The 23,173-nt window shown below is 36.8% G+C and overlaps 1 protein-coding gene across 1 annotated transcript in view; it reads right to left on the bottom strand.

Moving 5' to 3' along the window:
* The window catches only part of VWA3B (von Willebrand factor A domain containing 3B), a 431,643-nt gene that overhangs the window by 27,006 nt on the left and 381,464 nt on the right, over positions 1-23,173 (bottom strand). Inside the window, exon 23 of the mRNA XM_042783482.1 lies at positions 7,060-7,171. Coding sequence (XP_042639416.1) covers positions 7,060-7,171 — 112 coding nt within the window. The remainder of the gene's footprint in view (positions 1-7,059; positions 7,172-23,173) is intronic.

Here is a 23,173-nt window from a genome sequence, read left to right as displayed (position 1 = left end):
CCTTCCTTCCGAGGAGTGGCTGGTGGGTTTGAACCGCCAGCCATCTGGTTAGCAGGCAAGTGTCTTAGCCACTATGCTACCAGAGCTCCCTTTATCAGGAATAGGTGTTAGATTTTGTCAAATGTCTTTCCTGCACCGATTGATATGACATTGCAGTCCTTTTGTTTTATTTACATAGTGGAATATTTTGATTATTTTTTTAATATCACACTATCCTTGTATACCTGGTATCAGTTCCATTTGGTCATGATGTATTATTTTTTGATGTTTTGTTAGATTCTATTGGTTAAGATTTTGTTGAGAATTTTTGTATCTATGTTCATGAGGGATAATGTATATTCTTTTGTAGTGGTATCTTTGACTGGCTTTGGTATCAGAGTTATATTCACTTTATAAAATGAATTCAAGAGTATTCCCTCCCTTTCTATATTCTGGAATCATTTGAGTAGAACTGGTGTCAGCTCTTCTCTGAATGTTTGGTAGTATTCACCAGTGAAGACATCTGGGATAGGGCTTTTTTATTTTTGTTGTTGTTGGTATACATGTATTTTTTATGACCTTTTTAATTTTGTCTTTTGTATGGGTCTGTTCAAGTTTTCTACCTCAGTCTATGTTAGTTTTGGTAGGTAATGTGTTTCTAGAAATCTGACTATTTCCTCTAGATTTTCAGATTTGTTGGCATACAGTTCTTCATAGTATCTTGATATTATCCTTCTTACTTTAGTTGGTTCTGTTGTGACATTGCCCGTTTAATTTCTCATCCATATATCTTCTTCATTTCCTTTGTTAAATTTGCTGGTGATTTCTGTATTTTATTAATCTTTTCAAAGAACCAACTTTCAGTCTTGTTGATTCTTTTGTTTTCCTATTTCATTTATTTCTGCTCAAATCTTTATTATTATTATTTTTTCTTCTAGTAACTGTAGGCTTGTTTTGCAGCTCTTATTCTAATTGTTGGAGATGTTGGGTTAAGGTGGTGATTTTGACTCTTTCTTCTTTCTTGATGTGTGCATTTATCTCTATAAATTGCCCTCTGAGCCCTGCTTTTGCTATACCCTAAAGATTTTGCTGTTATGCTTTCATTATCATTTGATTTGGGGAATATTTTAACTTCATTTTTTATTTATCACCCAATAGTTTTTAAGGAGGGTATGATTCAGTTTTCATGAATTTTTTTCCCCCTTGATCTTCCTATTGTTGACTTCTAATTTTATAGCATTGTGATCTGAGAAGATGATTTGTAGTATTTCAATGTTTTAAACTTTATTGAGGCTTGCTGTGTGGACTAACATATAGTCTATTCTGGAGAATGTTCCACGTCTGCTGGAAAACAATGTATATTGTGCTGTTTTTGGGTGAGATAGTCTGTATATATCTATAAGGTCAAATTGCTTCATTACATTGTTTAGTTCTTCTGTGTCTTTGTGGAGTTTCTTTCTAATTGTTTTATCCTTTGTCAAGAGTGGTGAATTAAAGTTTCCTACTCTTATTATGCAGGTCTCTTTCTCTTTCTCTTTTCAATTCTTTTAAGTTTGATTCATATACTTCGAGGCACTTTCATTGGGTGCGTAAATGTTTATTATAGTTATTTCTTCTTGTTCGATTGATCTTTTAATCATTATATAATGTCTTCTTGTCTTTTCAGGTGGTTTTTAATCTTAATTACTGTCACTTCTGCTCTTTTTTGGTTGCCATTTGCTTGATGTGTATTTTTCCAACCTGTGATTATTAGTCTATTTTTGTCTTTGTGTCTAAGGTGTGTCACTTTTAGACAGCATACTGATGGGTCATGTTTTCTTATCCATTCTGCAACTCTCTGTCTCTTGATTGGTGCATTTAATTTATTTACATGCACTGTAATTATCAACAAGTATGAATTTATTGCTGCCATTTTTTTGTTGTTGTTCTGATAATTTCTTTGTTCCATATGCATTTTCTTTGTTGCTACTGTTTTAGTGTTTGCTAAATATTTCTTTATTCTCTTTTTTCATTTTGATGAGAAGATCCATTAACTTTCTTTGAGGTTACCCTGCAATTTATTATTTTCTGCTCAAATTTAAAATAGTTTGTTCTATCTTGAAATTGTCTTGACTGCCTTTCCACTTGGATGTTCTGTAACTACACTATTTATTCCCTCTTTTTACTTTGGAATTGTCCTTGTTTACAAATTGATGTCTGTGTTTCTCTGTTTTCAATCTTGTAGGTTTATTTCACTTTGTATACTTCTATATCTGGGTTGGTTTCTGGGTGATGCTGTCATGTATGTTCATCTCAGGTTGTCTGCTGTTATTGTTTCTGTGTCCAAAACACTCCCTTTAGCGTCACTTGTGAGTTTTGTATGATTTTTTTTTTTTTTTTTTTTTTACAAATTATCTTCATTTCTGTTTATCTGGAAATATCCTAATTTCACCATCATGATTGAAGGACAATTTTGCTAGATATACAATTCTTGGTTGACAATTTTTTTCTTTCAGGGTTTTATATATGTCATCCTATTGTCTTGTTGCCTGCATGGTTTCTGCCAAGAAATCAGACCTTAGTCTTATTCATTGCCCTTTGTAGGTAACTTTTCATTTTTCCCAAACTGCTCTCAGGACTCTTTCTTTGTCTTTGGTTTTGGAAAGTTTGATTATTATATGTGTTTGTGATTTTCTTTTGGAGTCTCTCCTGTTTGGAGTTTATTGAGCTTCCTGAATGCATATATTCTCATCTTTCTTTGTATCAGGGAAGCTGTCATCCCACATATTGCCAACAATTTTCTGTTAATTTGTTTTTTTGTATGTATGTGTGAGTTTTTTGGTCTCTTCCTGTCCTGGAGTACTGATGACACCTAACTTACTCTTCTTGATGGTGTCACACATAAATCTTAGGCCTTCTTCATTTCTTTCCATTTTTTTTTTTTTCTAATTGTTCTTCTAAGAGAGTAGTAGTGAGAGATTTGTCTTCAATCTCACTAATTCTGTTTTCCATTGATTCAATTCTACTCTTTTGCCCTTTCAATGTGTTATCTATTTTTGAAACCTTAGTGTTAATGTTCTGGATTTCTAGTTGCTGTTCTTGTGTAGTTTCTAATTTTTGTCAGTTTGATCTTATATTGTTTTCCTGAATTCTTCAAGAGTTTTTTCTGTGTTCTCCTTGATTTTCTCAGTGTTTTCTTTGATTTCTCTCTTGAGCCATTGTTGCTGTTGTTGTTAGGTACTGTCAAGTCAGCTCTGACTCACAGTGACCCTATGTACAACAGAATGAAACACTGCCCAGTCCTGCACCAGCCTCACAATCCTTGCTATACCTGAGCCCATCATTGTAGCCACTGTGTCTATCCATCTTGTTCAAGGGTTTCCCCTTTTTGCTGATCCTCTACTTTATCAAGCATGATATTCTTCTCCAGGGAATGACCATTCTGACAATATGACCAAAATAGGTGAGATAAAGTTTGGCCATTGTCACTTCAAAGGAGCATTCTGGATGCACTTCACTCAGGACAGATTTGTTCAGACTTCTGACAGTCCATGGCCCTTTCAGTATTCTTCGCCAACACCACAACTCAAAAGCATCAACTCTTCTTTGGTCTTTCTTATTCATTGTCCAGCTTATACATGCATATGTTATGGCTTGGGTTAGGTGCACATAAGTCTTCAAGGAGACGTCTTTGCTCTTCAGTACTTTAAAGAGGTCTTTTGCAGCAGATCTGCTCAGTGCAATATGATTTCTGATTTCCTGAGTGCTGTTTCCATTAGTGTTGACTGTGGAACCAAGTAATATGAAATCTTTGACAACATCAATCTTTTCTCATTTATCATGATGCCACTTGTTGGTCCAGTTGTGAGGATTTTCATTTTATTTATGTTGAGGTATAATCCATACTGCATCTTTAATCTTCATCAGTAAGTGCTTCAAGTCATTTTCACTTTCAGCAAGTAAGGTTGTGGCACCTGCGTATCACAGGTTGTTAATGAGTCTTCCTCCAATCCTGATGGCATGTTCTTCTTCATATAGTCCAGCTACTTGGATTATTTGCTCAGTAAACAGACTGATAAGTATGGTGAAAGGATACAACTGTCACACACTCCTTCCTGATTTTAAACCAAGCAGTGTCCCCTTGTTCCATCTGAACAACAGCCTCTGGTCTATGTACAGGTTCCTCATGAGCACAATTAAGTGTTCTGGAATTCCTATTACTCTAAATGTTACCCATAATTTGTTATGACCCACACAGTCAAATGTGTTTGCATAGTCAATAAAACACAAGTAAACATCTTTCTAGTATTCTTTATTTTTAGCCAAGATCCACATTGAATCAGGAACAATGTCCCTCATTTCATGTCCTCTTCTGAATCCAGCTTGCATTTCTGGAAGTTCTCTGTCAATATACTGCTGCAACTGTTTTTGAATTCTCTTCAGCAAAATTTTACTGGCATGTGATATTAATGATATTGTTTGATGTCAAACTTTTTCTGATCTGTTTAAGGTACCTAAATATAATTCTTTGGAATTCCTTATCAGGTAGTTTCAATGCCATTTCTTTCTCATGGAGGTTTTATGGCTCTGTATTTTGGTCCCTTGTTTGTACTACTTTATCTTGCTTATTTTTGTGTACTGAGATTGTCTGTTGTCTCTGAGACATTGTGATGTTGTAATATTTGTATTTAATTGGTGACTGTATGTTAGTGTGTTTCACCCAGGTTTTCCTTTTTATTTTGTTTTGATCTATACAAGTGAGTGGAGCTAGTGTTGTACTCTGCTCATTAGTTTGGCAGCAGTTAGGCGCTCACCACTTGTCACCTGGTTGGTGTTACAGAGGATGAGAATGTGTGCACAGTTTTCTATTCACTGTTCATGTAGAGCAGTTGAGGGCAGGTTGGGCTGGTATTGGACACTGTCATTGGTTAGTTGGTGCAGAAGCAGGTGGTGGCCCTCATCCAGTGGGTGGGGTTGCATGAGATGTGGATGTGGTTCATAGTTTGAGCATGATTGTTGATTCCTTTCTGGTTGCCAGATATCACAGTGTGTGTCTGTGCAGTCCTTGGCAAGCAGAGGCAATTATCAGGTTGCTGCCCCTATTGTAACTCTGCTTGCAAAAATTCCAAATGGCCATGCTGTCAGGCCAGTTGATAGTTTACAGTTCCATTTCTATCTTTGTTTGCTGTTTTCATTTAGGTGCTTCTTCTAGTCGGTATTTGATCTACTTTATCCTTTCCTTCGAAGCTCAGGGTTCCAGGATTTTCATCTGTATCTGTTTCATTTGGTTTCTCATTTCTTTGTTGTAGAGGGTCTGTATAGCTTGTCTGCCTATTCCACATTCTTGCTGGAAATCCCCTTACATATAATTTCAATAACCACTTTTGTACTGATGTCTCAAAAAATCTCCATCTCCAGAGAGGTTCCTTCTCCACATTCTGGGTATACAGTTGCTTCTCTGACATTGGGTAGCTCATATACACTTACAATTCATCATGTCTCAGATGTACCTTGTTGTCAGCCCTGACCATACCACCATCTTCTAAAGTACAGTACTACTATCTATTTCCTTCTCTCCTCTCCCAACATACTCCTCCTTTCTCCCTTCACTGCCCTCCTCTAGTCAATCACTAAGTCCTGTTGAGGACATCTCTTATATGATTCTTGAGTGCATAATGTTTCTCCATTCTCATTGTCATTATCATTTCCCACTGGCAGAAACAGCTTCAGAACAGATTTTCTAGACTTCAGTCCAGCATTACTGCCACCTCCAATCGATATTTACCCTTTACACAGCACTAAGAGGAATCTTTTTAATATGCAAGTATGACTGTGTTTCTCCCTGCTTTTAGCCATATATATGGCCCCAATGCCCTGAGTAGAGTGCAAACTCTTTAGCATGGCTTATGAAATTCTTTATGAAATGGTCCTAGACTTACCTCTCTGAAAAGTTTTATTTTCTACCTTTCTTTTGTACTCTAGGTTCCTGTCATACTCTATTTCTCCAGATATGTAATTATTTTTTTCACCATTAGACATAGTCTCACATATTATTTTCACTATACATAGGCACCCTTCCTACCTCTATCTCCCACTGAACTTCATCTGGCTGATACCTTCAGAATCAAGCTCCCAAGGAAGTCTTGGACAAAGCTCTCAAGTCCACCCACACTGTTCTCTTTGCTATTTCCCCAATATGCTTTGTATACTCCAGACTCTGGCATTTGTACTACTTTTCTCTCTACTTAGAATTCTTGTCCCCCAGATAATCTTATGGCTTGCTTTTCTTTTTTTCTTTTTTAAAATTGTGATTTGGGTGAAAATTTACAGAGCAAATTCACTTTCCATACAGCAGTTCACATACACTTTGTCTCATGACATTGACCACAATTTACCACAATGCAACAGCTCCCCTCCCACTTCCTCCCGACAGTTACTTCTTCCCTGTGTTCCTCTCTCCATGCACTCCTGCCCCCTGAGCTGTCTCCCTGTGCATAAACAGCCCTTCTTTCTCCCTTGATTTTGTTCTCTCCAAGGAGTGTATCTATCTCAGGTAAATGTTCAACTCATATGCCTGTCTTTTGTTTCACTGGAAGCCACAGGTGTGGGTTGTTTTTCTTTCTTTAAGTCTTTTCTCATATATCACCTTCCCAGGGAGCACTTCTATGACCACTATATTTAGGACTGCAACTTTCACCCTGACACTCTTGGCACCTTTTGTGGTTTGATTTTTTTCCTTAGTGTGGTATCTAACTTACTACACATTTTACTTGTTTTATTGCTTGTCTGCTTTCCTAACCTCACTAGGATGTAAGCTTTGTGATGACCAGCACTCTCAGACTATTACATACACGGAACATAGTAACTACATTAAGAAAAATCTGTTTACTAAACAAATGAGAGATTAAAATGAATAACATTTTCTGGATATATTTTTCCTACATGTATGGAGAGAAACCTCATCATAATTTTATTTGGGAAATGGAATACCTCAGTACAGCTCATGATGTGCCAGTGTTCTAGAAAAAGTATAGTTTGAGAACTTCTGGTCCCCCATATCAAGATGCTTAACAAAGAAATGTTACAACTTAAAACATCTACCTGGAAAATAAAAGCCATTTTCATCACATCTTGCAATAACTTTCTGGCCTTTGAGAGGATCCAGTCTTTTAGATTTGCTTTTTGTTGTTGGATTTCCTTGTGATTGTTCTTGCTAAAAAATATAAAATGATAATAACTGATGAAAAGAAGTCAAAGACAGTGAAAGCTACAGGTACTGGGTAGCTTGGGATTTTCTTCTGAGAATCAGAGTATTAATAACTTACATATACTATATACTTACTGTGGATTACATTAGGTTCTATGTTAATTAAGCTACCCATACAGTAAGTATAATTTATGCCTTTGAAATTTTCATTCCTTGCCCAAAGTGAAAGGAGATTTTGATGACTAATTGAAGCAAAATAAAGAAAAATTGTATCTATCTACAAGAAGTTCCTTAAAATCAACAAAGCCTCTAAGCTGGTGAGTAAAGACTACTTCATCTTTAGAACCATGACCAGTATTGTTGCTACCCTAGAATAATGAGAGGTTGAATAGGTCCCTCAACAGAAAAGTCAATAATCAGTTGTTGTTGTTAGGTGCCATCGAGTCATCTCCGACTCACAGCAACCCTATGCACAGTGGAACAAAATACTGCCCAGTCTTGTGCCAGCTTCATGATCCTTGCTATACCTGAGCCCATCGTTGCAGCCATTGTGTCTATCTATCTTGTTGAGGGCCTTTCCCTTCTTCACTGATCCTCCACTTTATGATAACCTTCTCCAGGGAATGGTTCCTTCTGACAACATGACCAAAGTAGGTGAGACAAAGTTTGTACATTCTTGCTTCCAAGAAGCATTCCAGCTGCACTTCTTCCAGGACAGATTTGTTAGTCCTTTTAGAAGACTGTGGTACTCTTAGTATTCTTATCCAACAACACAACTCAAAAGCATCAATTCTCTGGTCTTGCTATTCATTGTCCAGCTCTCACATGCGTAAGAGGTGATTGAAAATACCATGACTTGGGTTAGGCACACCTTAGTCTTCCAGGAGACAGCTTTGCTCTTTAGCACTTAAAAGAGATCCTTTGCAGCAGATTTGCCCAATGCAATATGTCATCTGATGTCCTGACTGTTGCTTCCACTGGTGTTGATTGTAGAACCAAGTAATATGAAATCCCTGACAATTTCAATCTTTTCTCCATCCACTGTGAAGCTGTTCATTAGATCAATTCTGAGGGTTTTTGTTTTCTTTATATTGAGGTGTAATCCATACTGCAGGTTGTAGTCTTTAATCTTCATCAGTAAGTACTTCAAGTCATCCTAACTTTCAGCAAGCAAAATTGTGTCATCTGTGTATTGCAGGTTGTAATGTATCTTCCTCCAATCCTGATGCCATGTTCTCCTTCATTTAATCCAGCTTCTTGGATTATTTGCTCAGCATACAAGTTGAATAAGTATGGTGAAAGGATACAACCTTGACACACTCCCTTACTGATTTTGAACCATGTCATATCCCCTTGTTCTGTTTGAATGACAGACTCCTGATCTATGTACAGGTTCCTCATGAGTACAATTAAGTGTTCTGGAATTCTCATTCTTCTCTATGTTATCCATAATTTGTTATTATACACACAACTGAATGCTTTTGCATACTCAATAAAACAAAAGTAAACATCTTTTTGGTATTCTTTGCATTGAGCCAAGATCCATCTGACATCAGCAATGATATCCCTCATTCCACATCCTCTTTTGAATCTAGCTTGCATTTCTGGAAGTTCTCTGTCAATATACTACTGCAACTGTTTTTGAATTATCTTCAGCAAGATTTTACTTGCATGTGATATTAATGATATTGTTCAATAATTTCCGCATTCTATGGGATCACCTTTCTTTGGAATGGGTACAAACATGGATCTCTTCCAGTCAGTTGGCCAGGTAACTGTCTTCCAAATCTCTTGGCATAACCAAGTGAGTGCCTCCAGTGGGGCATCTGTTTGTTGAAACATCTCATTGGGTATTCCATCAATTCCTAGAGCCTTGTTCTTCGCCAACTGCTTCAGTGAAGCTTCGACTTCTTCCTTCAATACTATTGGTTCCTGATCATATGCCACCTCCTGAAATGGATGAAGATCAGCCAGTTCTCTTTGGTACGGCAACTGTGTATTTCTTCCATCTTCTTTTGATGCTTCCTGCTTCATTCAATATTTTGCCCATAGAGTCTTAAAAGCTTTCAAGCAGCCATTTAAGATGCAGCTATTGGTCTCCTAGCATTGGAAGTGAAGAAGAATAAAAAAAAAAAAAAAGAAAGAAAGAAAAAGGTTAGAAGCAATCAGCCCTAGGACACGATGGCTCTCGAGACCAGAAGAACTGGATGGTGCCTGGCTACCAATGCCAATCACTCAGGAAAGGATCAAATCTGGAGATTCTGGATAGAGTGGGAGGGTAAACGTGGAACAAATCCAAAAATTCAATAATGACTAGAATTACTGGTCAGATGAAATCTGGTGAGACAACCAAAACTATTGTTGAGAAAAGGTATTTGCAATGAATATATCATCGGTCTTGCAAAATGCTATCATGCAATCTCCAGTGTTATTTCTATCACCAAGGCCATATATTTCAACTACTGGTAACTCTTCTTTGTTTCCAACTTTTGCATTCCAGTCACCATTGATAGTCAACACATCTTGACTGCATGTTTGGTCAATTTCAGACTGCAGAAGTTGGTAAAAATCTTCAATTTCCTCATCTTTGGCTTTGGTGGTTGGTGTGTAAATTTGAATAATAGTAGTATTAACTGGCCTTCCTTGTAGGCGTATGGATGTTATCCTATTACTGCCAGCATTGTACTTCAGGACAGATGTTGAAACACTCTTTGTGATGATGAATGCCATGCCACTCCTCTTCAGTTTGTCATTCCCAGCATAGAAGACCATATGGTTGTCTGATTAAAAATGCCAAAACCAGTCCATTTCAGCTTACTAATGCCTAGGATATCAATCTTTATGCATTCCATTTAATCTTTGTCAACTTCCAATTTTCCTAGATTCATACTCCATACATACCATGTTGCAATTATTAATGGATGTTTGCATCTGTTTCTACTCATTTTGAGTTGTGCCACATCAGTCAAAAGAGGTCCTAAAAGCTTTACTGTATCCATATGGTTAAGATCATCTCTACTCTGAGGAGTCAGCTCTTCCCCAGTCAAATTTTGAGTGCCTTCCAACCCGATGGGCTCATCTTCCAGCACTATATCAGACAGTGTTTCAAGGCTGTTCATAAAGTTTTCCAGTAATCAGTTAGCAAAAAGAAAAGAAAGAAAAAAGAAAGGCACTAGTCTGAGTATTGCAACCTTGTGAAATGAGGAATTGAAGAAGTTTATTAAACTTGATAGCCCAAGAAATAGAGGTATATGTATACTAAATAAAATGTAAATATAACCAGTAGAGCAAAAACAATATAAATATCCAACATTATGAGGAGGAGAGGGCACTGTGTGAATAAAATTCTCATCTTTTTCACATAGGAAGTGAAAAATATTGTCTAAACATGATAAATCATGAAATAGAGGAATAATAGAATCTTGAACAGAAGAACTTGAAACAAACATTTCATAGGCGTTGGCTCTGGGGAATAGGTTTGAGATGTCAGAATAGGAGCACTTACCGTTATCATGAAGTCTTCTATACTACCTGACTTGTTACCATATAAAAAAAGCATTCTGATAAAAATTAAAATCTAATTTGGAAAAGAGCTGGAAAAGAGGATGCTCTATTTCTCCATATAAATGGATGAAAGCCAAGGACTCATCCAAGGTGCCCTTGTGCAGAAAAAACCCAAAGCAGCATAGTAAAGGCTTTGAGAACTGAACTACAGTTTAACCCATTGCTGAAGTCCCAGACTAAACCCTGAGTGATGCATGGATACGGAAGACTAAAAGGACGTAGCGTTGTCTTTTAAAACTGAACCAATGCTCACAGGAGGTAAGATAGAACTTGCAGACTAAATTTGAGCAGGCTGGTTGCTTTTAAAAAGTCAATCTTCTCTGGAGAATTTAAACAAATCCAGAGTCGTAAAGCATAATATTTAATATGTCCATGACACAATTCAAAATCCAACATATAAAAACTAGGAAAATACAACCAATTCTCAAGGTAAAAGGTAATAAATATATTCCAACCCTGATATGACCCAGGTGTTGAAATAATCAGATAAAGACTTTAAACCATCAACTACAACCACAGTCCATGAGGAAAAAGTAAATATTCTTGAAAAGAATGACAACATAGTTGTTTCCAGCACAGAAATAGGAACTGTAAAATATAATGAAATGGAAATTTTAAAGTAAAAAATACAGTATCTGGAAGGGCTCACTACCAGAATTAATATGACAGAAGAGAGAGACAATTTACTTGAAGACAAATAAACCCAAAGAAATAATCCAACCTGAAAAACACAGAGAAAAAGATTGTTAAAAATGAACAAGTTATTTTTCCACCAGTAACTCCTCCTATTTGGTTATAACCTCTCTGGGAAAATTTTACCCCCAGGAGATTTCAGAAAAAGCACAGAAAAGACTGCTTTGTTATTTGCAAACGGTGCTACATGAATCAAGGCTTGCAAAATTATGGCTGTGAAGAAACTGTTATATGAAAAAGTGGGTAGAATCTTTTGATTTATAAATCCAACCCGAGTTCTGTTTTATATGATTGATGACTAATCATTAATAGAAAAACTCCAAAGTAGTCATTATTATTTAAATAGGGAAGTATGGGAAGACAACAATCTTAGTCAAATTGGACACTTTTTAAAATAAAAAAAAACTTAATGATAATTTGGTGAGCATTGTAGTTTGATCTGCTTGTGAATCTTACTCTACCTCTTAATGACTGATTTTGACAAGTAACTCAATTTCTCAGAGTCTCCATTCTATTATCCAGAATAACCATTGTTTTAAATTCCCAATTTGAGCTCCAATGCTTTTGTATAATATATTAAATGTAAGTTACTAGGAAACAATTAAAACATAGATGTGGTAGTTAAGGTTGTGTGTCAACTTGGCTAGGCTGTAGTTTGAATGACTGGGCAGATGGATGTAGTCATACCCAATGATAAGATTGGTAATCAACTCCATGGTGGAATCTGCTTTAAGCAGCTAAGCAGCTGTCTTCAGGGTGTGGCCTGTTTCCCGTACATAAGGAGAAACTTTGAGAAGGTCTCCAGCTTTTGGCACATCTGGATCTTGCATTTGGCCAAGTCTTCATTTCAGTGGCCTGCCATGTTGCCTGCTGATTTTGGGATTGTTCTTGGACTTGAACTAGTGGCCTGCTGTGTTGTCTGCTAATCTTGGGACTGTGCCATTTTACCTGTCTATCTTGGGTTCATCAGCCTCAGCAGCCAGTAGCTGTGTGAGTCAGTAAAAGCCTCTAGCTCTAGCAGGCCTGGAACAGGAAGCAGAGCTGAACCCAAGGTTGAGGGGCCTTTAGCCAGCCCCTAAAGCCAGCACTTTGAACTTGGACTTCTAGCCTCCTAAATTGTAAGAGAATAAACTCCTGTTTGTTGAAGTCACCCATTTGTGGTATTTTCTGTTATAGCAGGAGCACGAGAGAACCAAGACAACAGACATATAGAGTTTAGGTTCCAGGTAAAATCTAAGGATTCTGAAAAGCAAATAGTAATAAATGGATTGGGAAAGAAGACAAGAATTCAAAATGCTACCAAAATAATCGTGAGTTTACCACTTGTTCTCCTCTGATATCCCTTGGCCTGACCTCAAGGCAGCTAAAACCCAAATGTTGGCAACAGGGTGCAGACAGAGAGAGCTCCAGGAGAAGCTCTCTAGCTCTGGCATGAGGAATGGAAAAGGGGACTCTTAACACTCAAAGAGAATGTAGGAATCCCACTTCTCTCTTTTTTCCTCCAGTCTCACACCCAGTCCACAAGTAATCCCATGGCAGTGGCAGTAGTATTGACTGTGAATTCAAAGGAGTTGAAACTATGAATGAGGGGAATCTTTTTGTCTGATTAATGGCCTCATGGTCCTAAGAAGTTTGGGTGAGCCCCTAATGATCACCCCCATCCTCCATGCTTTGTCTCCAAATGTAAGCACAATAGCAGAAGAATCCAACTAACACACCAAATCTCTGGCTGGAAGACTAGAAAGAGGAGCCCAGGGACCAGAAAGTACTAAGAAGATTATTTATAGTAGAAAAGGAGGAAGGAAACACAAAAGATTAAAACAGAAATCAATGAAATAGAAAACAGAAAAATAATAGAAAAATATTAATGAAACCAAAAGTTGATTCTTTGAAAAGATGAACATAATTAACAAACCTTTAGCTAGACTAACCCAGAAGAAAGAGAACATAAAAATTTCCAAACTCAATAATGAAAGAGGAGATATATGACTACTGCCATTATAGAAATTACTGGGAGTCCCCAGGTTTTGAACATAAACACAATCTGTAGTTAGGAACCAACCACTGTTAAGCCTATTATATTAAAAATTTGAGGTACATACAATGGTTCATAATAACAAATGGGCAATACTTTGTGACATGCATCAAAACATCATCATTATTATTATTGTATTATTATGGAAAGTTTTTCTTGTGTGTTTGGAAGTTTCTTTATTTTTATTTCTTTATTTTTTTATGTATAGAAAGGTACTTATGCTATGTACTAAGACAAATGTTTGACTAACTGACATTAAATACAAACTATACCTAATTGTTCCAACTTACTTACAAATTTGACTTAAAGATAGACTTAGGAACAGAACTCATTTGTAATCCAAGAACTGCCTGTGTAAGAGTGTAGTGGAATACTGTAACAACTTTATGCAAACAAATTAGATAACTTAGGTGAACTGGCAAAATTTCTAGAATAATACAAATTACCAAAACTGACTCAAGAATAAACAGAATATATAAGTAGATCAATAACAAATAAAAAATTATTATTAAATTATTTAAACTTCTTAGAAAGAAAAATCCACCAGAAAATTGGTTTCTCTGGTGAATTCTATCAAACATTTAAAGAAAAAAATAATACCAATCCTTCACAAAACAATTCAGAAATTAAGGTAGGAGGGAACACTTCTCAAATCTTTTAATGATATTATTATTACTCTAATGCTAAAGTAGACAGAGACATTACGAGAAAACAAAACTAAAGCCCTATATTACTCATGAATATAAGAGGATTATATACAATAGCCAAGTTAAGATTTAATCCAAGAAATGCAAAGCTAATTTAACATTCATAAATCAACTAATGTCATACATCATATTAATAAAAGATAAAACCATAAATCATCTCAATAGATGCAGAAAATACATTTGATGAAATCCTACACCCTTTCCTGATAAAATCTCAACAAATTAGGAATAAAAAATAACTTCCTCAAATTGATAAAAGGCATCTCTGAAAAGTCTACAGTAAACACGATACTTAATAGTGAAAGACTGATAATTTCCCTTTAGATCAGAAACAAGGCAAGCACCAGCCAAATCTATTCAATGCTGTATTTGCAGTTCTGGCCAGTATAATTAGAAAATAAATACAGGAGGCATCTGGATTGGAAAGAAACAAGTGAAACAGTCTTTAGTCATAGATGATAGGATACTGTATGTAGAAAACTAGGGAAGCCAAGTAAAGCTACTAGAATTAACAAGTTCAGCGAGATGTCATGATTCAAGGTCAATATGCAAAAAAAGAAATTGTGTATCTACTCATTAGTAATGAAAAATCTGAAAATAAAATTCGGAATAGAATTTTATTTACAAATGAATCAAAAAAATAAAATACTTAGGAATAAATTTATCAAACTAAGTGAAAAATCTACACAGTGAAAACTACAAACATTGCTGAGAGAAATTAAAGATCTACTAAATGGAGCGATATATTATGTTTATGACTGGAAACCTTAATGCATTTAAGATAGTCATTCTCTCCAGATTTATAAATTCAATATAATTCCTATATCATAAACCCAGCAAGTTGTTTTTTTTTTTTTTTGAAGAAATTGAGAAGCTGATCCTAAAATATTCATGGAAATGCAAAGGACCTAGAAGAGTCAAAATGGTTTTGAGGAAAAGAACATTTGGAGGACTTCTTGATTTCAAGATTTATATAAAGGTACAGTAATCAAGAAAATATGGTGAAAACATAATGACAGCCATATGGACCAATGGAACAGAATTGCGAGTCCAGAAATAAATCCTTACATTTATGTTCAACTGATTTTTGACAGAAGTACAGTTTGATGGCAATAGACTGTTCAACAAATGATGCTAGGGCAATTGGATATTCATATGCAAAAACAGATGACTTTAGAGCTTTACTTCAAATTATATACAAAAATCATGCAAAATCAACCACAGACCTAAATTTTAGAACTAAAACTATAAAATGTTTGAAGAAAACATAAAAAATCTTCATAACCTTGGATTAGCCAAAAAATTCTTATATATACCAAAAGCACAATGTATAAAAGAAAAAAATGGATTAATAAAAAAAGAAAAGGGCTTCAAAGATGAATAAAATGAAAAGACAAGTCACAGACTTGGAGAAAATATTTGCACATCATTTACATGATGAAGAATTATTTTTTAAATAGGCAAAAGAATAGACATTTTACCAAAGATGACATACAAATGGCTGATATACATAAGAAAAAATGCTCCAACATCATTAGTGTTTAGTGAAATGTGATAACCACAATGAGATATTCCTTGACATCCCCCACAGGAATGGTTGTATCAAAAAGAAAGACAATGAATTTTGGTGAGGATGTGAAGAAACTATAACCCTTACATGGTGGGAATGTGAAATGGTACAGCCACCTTGGAAAAACAATTTGACAGTTCCTTTCAAAGTGAAACATAAACTTACCATAAAACAAAAAACAAACCCATTGCCTTTGAGTTGATTCTAACTCATAGCAGCCCCATAGCACAGAGTAAAACTGCCTCATAGAATTCCCAAAGCTGTAAGTCTTTATGGAAGCAACTGTAACATCTTTCTCCTGAAAAGCACCTGGTGTATTTGCGCCACCAACAATTTGGTTAACAGCTGAATGCTTTAACCACTGTGCAACCCAGAAATTCCACTATTTGGTGCCTAGCCAAGACAAATGGAAACTTGTGTCCACACAGAGACTTGTACGTCACAATCAAACTCTCTCGTGAGGAGCCCCGGAAGAAAGAAATATCACCTACAATGGACAAACAGTTAGGCTGAGTTCTGATTACTTGGCAGAAACCACACAGGCAAGAAGGCAATGGGACGGCATATATAAAACACTGAAAGAAAAGAACTTCCAACCAAGAATTCTATATCCAGCCAAACTGTCCATCAAATATGAGGGTGAAATCAAGACATTCTCAGACAAAAACTTGTATGGTAATGTTCATATCTGTATTATTCACAGTAATGAAAAAGTGGAAACAATTCAAATTTCCACTAACTGCAACTCAACTCATTGCCATCAAGTCAATTGTGACTCATAGCGACCCCTCTTTGGGTTTCTGAGGCAGTATCTCTATGGAAGTAGATTGCCGAACCTTTCTTCTGAGGAGTGGCTGGTGCATTTGAACTGCCAGCCTTCTGGTTAGCAGTCAAATGCCTTAGGCACTACACCATCCTGAGGACTGGATAAATAAAACATTATATATATAATGGAATATTATTCACTTGTTTATATGAAATAGGTCAATTTAAAGAGACAAATTGATTAGTCGTTTCCTGGGAACTGGGGATGTGATCAGAGGTTGACTACAAACAAGTATGAAAGATCTTTTTGGTATGATGGGCATGTTCTAAAACAGGGTTGCAGTGATGGTTGTACAGTTTTGTTTCCTAAATACTATTGAATTGAAATAGGTGAATTTTATGGTGTTAAGTCATACTTCCACAAATCTATTTTTAACAAAAAGGAAAAACAGGCAGCCATTTATTTCTAGTCTGTTCTTTGTAACTCTTCATAGAGCTTTGCATATAATGAGCTGAATGAATGAATGAGCAAAAGGGAGCTTCTGAATCTACTTTTAAATCAAAAGATAAACCACCAAACAATACTACTGTCTGCTTTCAGCATTGTGCTCTTTTAAGATCTACCCAACTGTTGCTGTTGTTAGGTGCTGTCAAGGTGATTCTGACTCACAGTGACCCTATGTGCAACAGAATGAAACACTGCCCTATCCTATGCCATCCTCACAATCCTTGCTATGCTTGAGCCCATCATTGCAGCCACTGTGTTAATCCATCTTGTTGATGGTCTTTGCCTTCTTCACTGACCCTCTACTTTACCAAGCATGATATCCTTCTTCAGGGAATGGTCCTTTCTGACCACATGACCAAATTAGGTGAGACAAAATCTGGCCATTTTTGCTTCCAGGAGCATTCTGTCTGCACTTATTCCAGGACAGATTTGTTCATTCTACTGGCAGTCCATGGTATTTTTGGTATTCTTTGCTAACACCACAATTCAAAGGCATCAATTCTTCAGTTTCCTTATTCACTGTCCACCTTTAACATGTATATGAGGTGACTGAAAATATCATGGCTTGGGTTAGGTGCATCTCAGTCTTCAAAGTGACATCTTTGCTATTCAACACGTTAAAGAAGTCTTTTGCAGCAGATTTGCCAAGTGCAGTACAATGCCAGATTTCTTGGCTGCTGTTTCCATGAGTGTTGATTGTGAATCCAGGTAAAATGAAATCTTGGACAACTTCAATCTTTTCACCCTTTGTCATGACGTTGTTTCCTGGTCCAGTTGTAAAGAATTTTGTTTTAGTTATGTGGAGGTATAATAATACTGAAGACTGAAGTCTTTGATCTTTATCAGTAAGTACTCAAGTTCTCTTCACTTGAAGCGAGCAAGGTTATGTCATATACATTTCGCAGGTTGTTAATGAGTCTTCCTCCAATCCTGATGCCTCATTCTTTCTCCTATAGTCCAGCTTCTCAAATTATTTGATGTTTTGGTTGCCTGGTGCCACTCTAACAGAAAATACCACAAGTGGGTGGCTTTAACAAACAGGGATTTATTGTCTTACAGTTTAAGAGGCTAGAAGTCTGAGTTCCAAGTGCCAGCTCTAGGGGCTGGGTGAAAGCCCCTCAACCTTGGGCTTCAGCTCTGCCTCTTGCACCTGGTCCACTGAAGCTAGAAGTTTCTCTAAACTCAGACAGCTGCTGGCTGCTGAGGCTGACAAACCCAAGGTCGACAAGTACAATGGTACAGTCTCAAAATTTTCAAGCAACATAGCAGGCCACAGATTCAATTCTAGAGATGGTCCCAAGATCAGCATACAAAAGGCAAGCCACTGAAATGAAGACTTAGCCAAATGCAGGATCCAAAAGTGCCAAAAAGCTCCAGATCTTTTTCAAAGTGTCTTATACATAGAAGCAGAGCACATCACTATGATAGCTACTCAGCTGTTCACAGCAGATTCCATCATGGAGTTGATCACCAGTCTCATCATGGAGAATCACTACATTCAGCTGCCCAGCAAGTTGACACATAACCTTAATTACCACATTTGCTCAGCATACAGACTGAATAAGTATGGTGAAATGTTACAACCCTGATGCATGCCCTTCCTGATTTTAAACCACTCAGCAATCCCTTGTTCTGTTTGAGTGACAGCCTCTTGGTCTACATACAGGTTTCTCATGAGCACAATTAAGTGTTCTAGAATTTCTGTTCTTCTCAATGTTATCCATAATTTGTTATGATCCACACAGTCAAATGCCTTTGCATAGTCAATAAAACACAGGTAAACATCTTTATGGTATTCTTTGCTTTCAGCTAAGATCTGTCTGACATCAGCAATGATATCCCTAGTTCCATGTCTTCTTCGGAATACAGCTTGCATTTCTTGGAGTTCCCTGTCAACATACTGCTGCACCTGTTTTTGAGTTCTCTTTAGCAAAATTTTACTTGCATGTGATATTAATGATGTTGTTTGATAATTTCCACATTCTGTTGGATCACCTTTCTTTGGAATGGGCACAAATAGGGATCTCTTGCAGTGGGCCAGCCAAGTAGCTGTCTTTCAAATTTCCTGGCATAGATGAGTAAGTGCCTCCAGAGCTGCAACCATTTGTTGAAACATCTCAGTGGGTACTCTGTCAAATCCTGGAGGCTTATTTTTCACCAATCACTTCAGTGCAGCTTGGACTTTTTCCTTCAATACCATTGGTCCTCGATCATATGCTACCTGCTGAAATAACTGAATGTTGACTGATTCTTTTTGGTACAGTAACTCTTCTTCTTGTTGTTTCCTTCCATCTTCCTTTGATAGTTCCTGCATCATTCAATATTTTGCCCATAGAATCCTTCAATATTGCAACTCAAGGCTTGATTTTTTTTTTTCAGTTCTTTCACCTTGAGAAATGCTGAGCATGTTTTTCCCATTCATTTTTCCAACTCCAGGTCTTGGCACATTTCATTATAATGCTTTACTATGTCTTCTTGACTGCCCTTTGAAATTTTCTGTTCAACTCTTTGATTTCATGATGTCTTCCTTTTGCTTTAGCTATTCTCCATTTGAGAAAAAGTTTCATAGTCTTTTTTTGACATTCATTTTGCTCTTTTCTTCCTTTCCTGTCTTTTTAATGACATTTTGCTTTTTCATTATGATGTTCTTAATGCCATCAAAACTTGATGGGTCTCTGATCACTGGTATTCAATACATCAAATCTATTCTTCAGATGGTATCTAAAACCAGGTGAGATATGCTCAAGGTCATATTTTGGCTCTCATGGATTTGTTTTAATTTTCTTCAGCTTTAACTCGAACTTGCATATGAGCAATGATAGTCTGTTCCACAGTCAGCTCTTGTGTTTGACTTATGATATCAAGCTTCTCCATTACCTCTTTCACAGATGTAGTTGATTTGATTTATGTGTATTCCATCTGGTGAGGTGCATGTGTACAGTCGTTGTTTATGTTGTTGGAAAAAGATATTTGCAGTGAGTAAGTTCTTGGTCTTGCAAAATTCTATCATGCAATCTCTGATGTCATTTCTGTCACCAAGGCCTTTTTTTTTTTTTTTCCCAACTACTAATGCTTCTTCTTTCTTTCCAACTTTTGCGTTCTGGTCACCAGCAATAATCAGTACATCTTGATTATTGAGATCTGTTTATATGGGATCAAATTGACAAGAGCAACTTGTAAGATTAGATGGAAAACTTAGGAGGCAGTGAATTTATGTTATGGTAAGGAGCTCTGGTGGTGCAGTGGTTAAGTGCTCAGTTGCCAAACAAAACATTGGAGATTCAAACCCACCAGCTGCTCTGCAGGAGAAAAATGAGGCAGTCTGCTTCCATAAAGATTCACAGCCTTGAAAACCCTGTGGGGCAATTCTACTCTCTCCTACAGGGTCACTATGAGTCAGAATCAACTTCATGGTAATGAGTTTAGGTGGAAGTTTATGTTAATGGAAGAGGAACAACTCAGAAAAGAGGGTGAGAACGGTGGCACAACTTGAAGAATGTAATCAAAGTCACTAAATTGTGCATGAAGAAATTATCAAATGGTGTATGTTCTGCTGTGTATATTTTCAACAACAACAAAAATAATATTAAAAAAGCAAACCCATTAAAAACAACAAAAAAGATAAACCAAATACACAGGCCTCTTATCTCCATATCATTATACTGCAGAAATGGGATTTCCCCTCCCAGATTTTTTTTCCTTTCTTTTTTCTCCTTTGTTAACCATTAACTTATTAATGCTTGAGTTTCTTAAAGAAACTAGTCCTTCATACCAATCAGAGTGCGTATCCAACTCATTTTCCAACTTTTCCTCTTTGCAGACCATTACATGCCATCCTTCTCCATGATACAAAGCCCAATATGAAGTGTTTTCACATACATTTTTGATGCCACTTTTTACAGTGCTATAGCTATATTGCCTTAGCTATATATTTGCAGTGCTATAGCTATATCATAAATAAAGTATTCAATGCATACTTTACAAGCTCATCTGCAGGCCTCCACTTAAGGAAGTCTCTAATTTATGAGTCAATTGAGTACAAAAATTTAAATAATTTCAGGAAGTCTGAACACCATTTGCTCGTGGATCATTATTCATATTCAATACAATTGAGGTTCTGGAAATAAGTGGGCTCATTTCTATGGTGTCCTGATGCTATTGGGTTCTTGAGCAGCCATTTGTCATTTGGATATCTTTGGATGGATATGCATTTCAGTTTCATTAAAAGAAGTGGGTGTCACCTGTGGCTTCCAGTAAAACAAAAGACAGGTATATGAGTTGAACATTTACCTGAGGTATATACACTCCTTGGAGAGAACAAACATGAGAGAAAGAAGGGCTGTTTATGCACAGGGAGACAGCTCAGGGGGCAGGAGTGCATGGAGGAATGGACACAGGGAAGAGGTAACTATCAGGAGGAAGTGGGAGGGGAGCAGTTGCATTGGGGTAAATTGTAGTCAAGGTCATGAGACAGTGTATGTGAACTGCTGTATGGAAAGTGAATTTACTCTGTAAATTTTCACCCAAATCACAATAAATAAATAAAAGAAGTGGGTATATAGATTGTTTCCTTAGAGATAAAAATGTAGAGCCAGGTCCTCAGGAGTAAACAATTAATACGCTATGGGTCTAAGGACTCTTGAAGGAATTGTGAGACATTATGAAGTCTTCAGATGTACATTGCTTATAAGCCCTGAAGGCATGGGAGATGACAGAGCAAGCAGTGGCAGGGATCCAGGTAAGGGGAGGGACCCAGACCCCACCCCTAAGAGGTAGGAAAGCAGGAGAAAGAAAAGCCAGGGGATGACAGAGTGAGCAGCATCAGGGATCCAGGTAAGGGGAAGGAGGAGAGGCTTCAAACAGCTAAAGGAGACAAACTTGTCTGTCAGTCTGTCATACTGTGGTGGCTTATATGTTGTTGTGAGACTTGAGGTTGTGCCACTGGTATTTCAAATGCCAGCAGGGCTTCACATGGTATACAGGTTTCAACACAGCTTACAGACTGAGAAAGACTAGGAAGAAGGAAGAGCCCATCTACTTCTCAAAGAATCAGCCAAGGAAAACCTTGTGAATAGCAGAGAAACACTGTCTAATACATTACTGTGCAACTGTATGAATAACCCAGGAACATTGTCCAATACAGTGAAGGAGGATGAGCCTCTTAGGTCACAAGGCTCTCAAAATACGACTGGGAAAGAGCTGCATCATCAGAGTAGAACCAATCTTACTGGTATGGATAAAGGAAAGCTTTTGAGACTTCCATTTGTTGATATGGCATAACTCAAACTGAGGAGAAACAGCTGCAAGCATCCATTAATAAATGGAACATGGAATGTATCAAGTATGAAACTAGGAAAACTGGAATTTGTCAAAAATGAAATGGAATGAATAAAGATTGATGTCCTAGGCATTAGTGAGTACTGGTTTTGGCCATTTTGAATCAGACAACCATATGATCTACTATGCCAGGAATGACAATTTGAAGAGGAATGGCATGGCATTCATCATCACAAAGGATGTTTCAAGATCTGTCCTGAAGTACAATGCTGTCAGTAATAGGATAATATCCATACACTTACAAGGAAGACCAGTTAATATGACTATTATTCAAATCTATGCATCAACCACCAAAGCCAAAGATGAGGAAATTGAAGATTTTTATCAACTTCTGCAGTCTGAAATTGAGCAAATGTGCAATCAAGATGTGTTAATTATCACTAGTGACTGGAATAAAAAGTTGGAAACAAAGAAAAGCCAATGGTAGTTGGAAGATTTGGCCTTGGTGACAGAAATAACACAGGAGATCGCATGATAGAATTTTGCAAGACCAATGACTTATTCATTGCAAACACCTGTTTTCAACAACACAAACAATGGCCATACATATGGACTTTGCCAGATGGAATACACAGGAATCAGATTGACTACATTTGTGGCAAGAGGTGATGGAAAAGTTCAATATCTTTAGCCAAAACCATTTTTGACTGAAAACCAGAATTGTGGGATGACATCAAGAACATCATCCATGAAGAAAGCAAGAGGTCATTAAAAAGACAAGAAAAGAAGAAAAGACCAAAATGGATGTCAGACGAGACTCTGAAACTTGCCTTTGAGAAGAGAGTAGCAAAAGCAAATGGAAGAAATGACAAGATAAAAGAGCTGAACA

The sequence above is a fragment of the Orycteropus afer genome, unplaced genomic scaffold, assembly GCF_000298275.1.
Source record: "Orycteropus afer afer isolate SDZICR_OR568_19922 unplaced genomic scaffold, OryAfe1.0 scaffold00017, whole genome shotgun sequence".
Taxonomy (NCBI): Eukaryota; Metazoa; Chordata; class Mammalia; order Tubulidentata; family Orycteropodidae; genus Orycteropus; species Orycteropus afer.
Note: the sequence above shows the minus strand (reverse complement) of the source record. Positions and strands in the feature narration are given on the sequence as shown.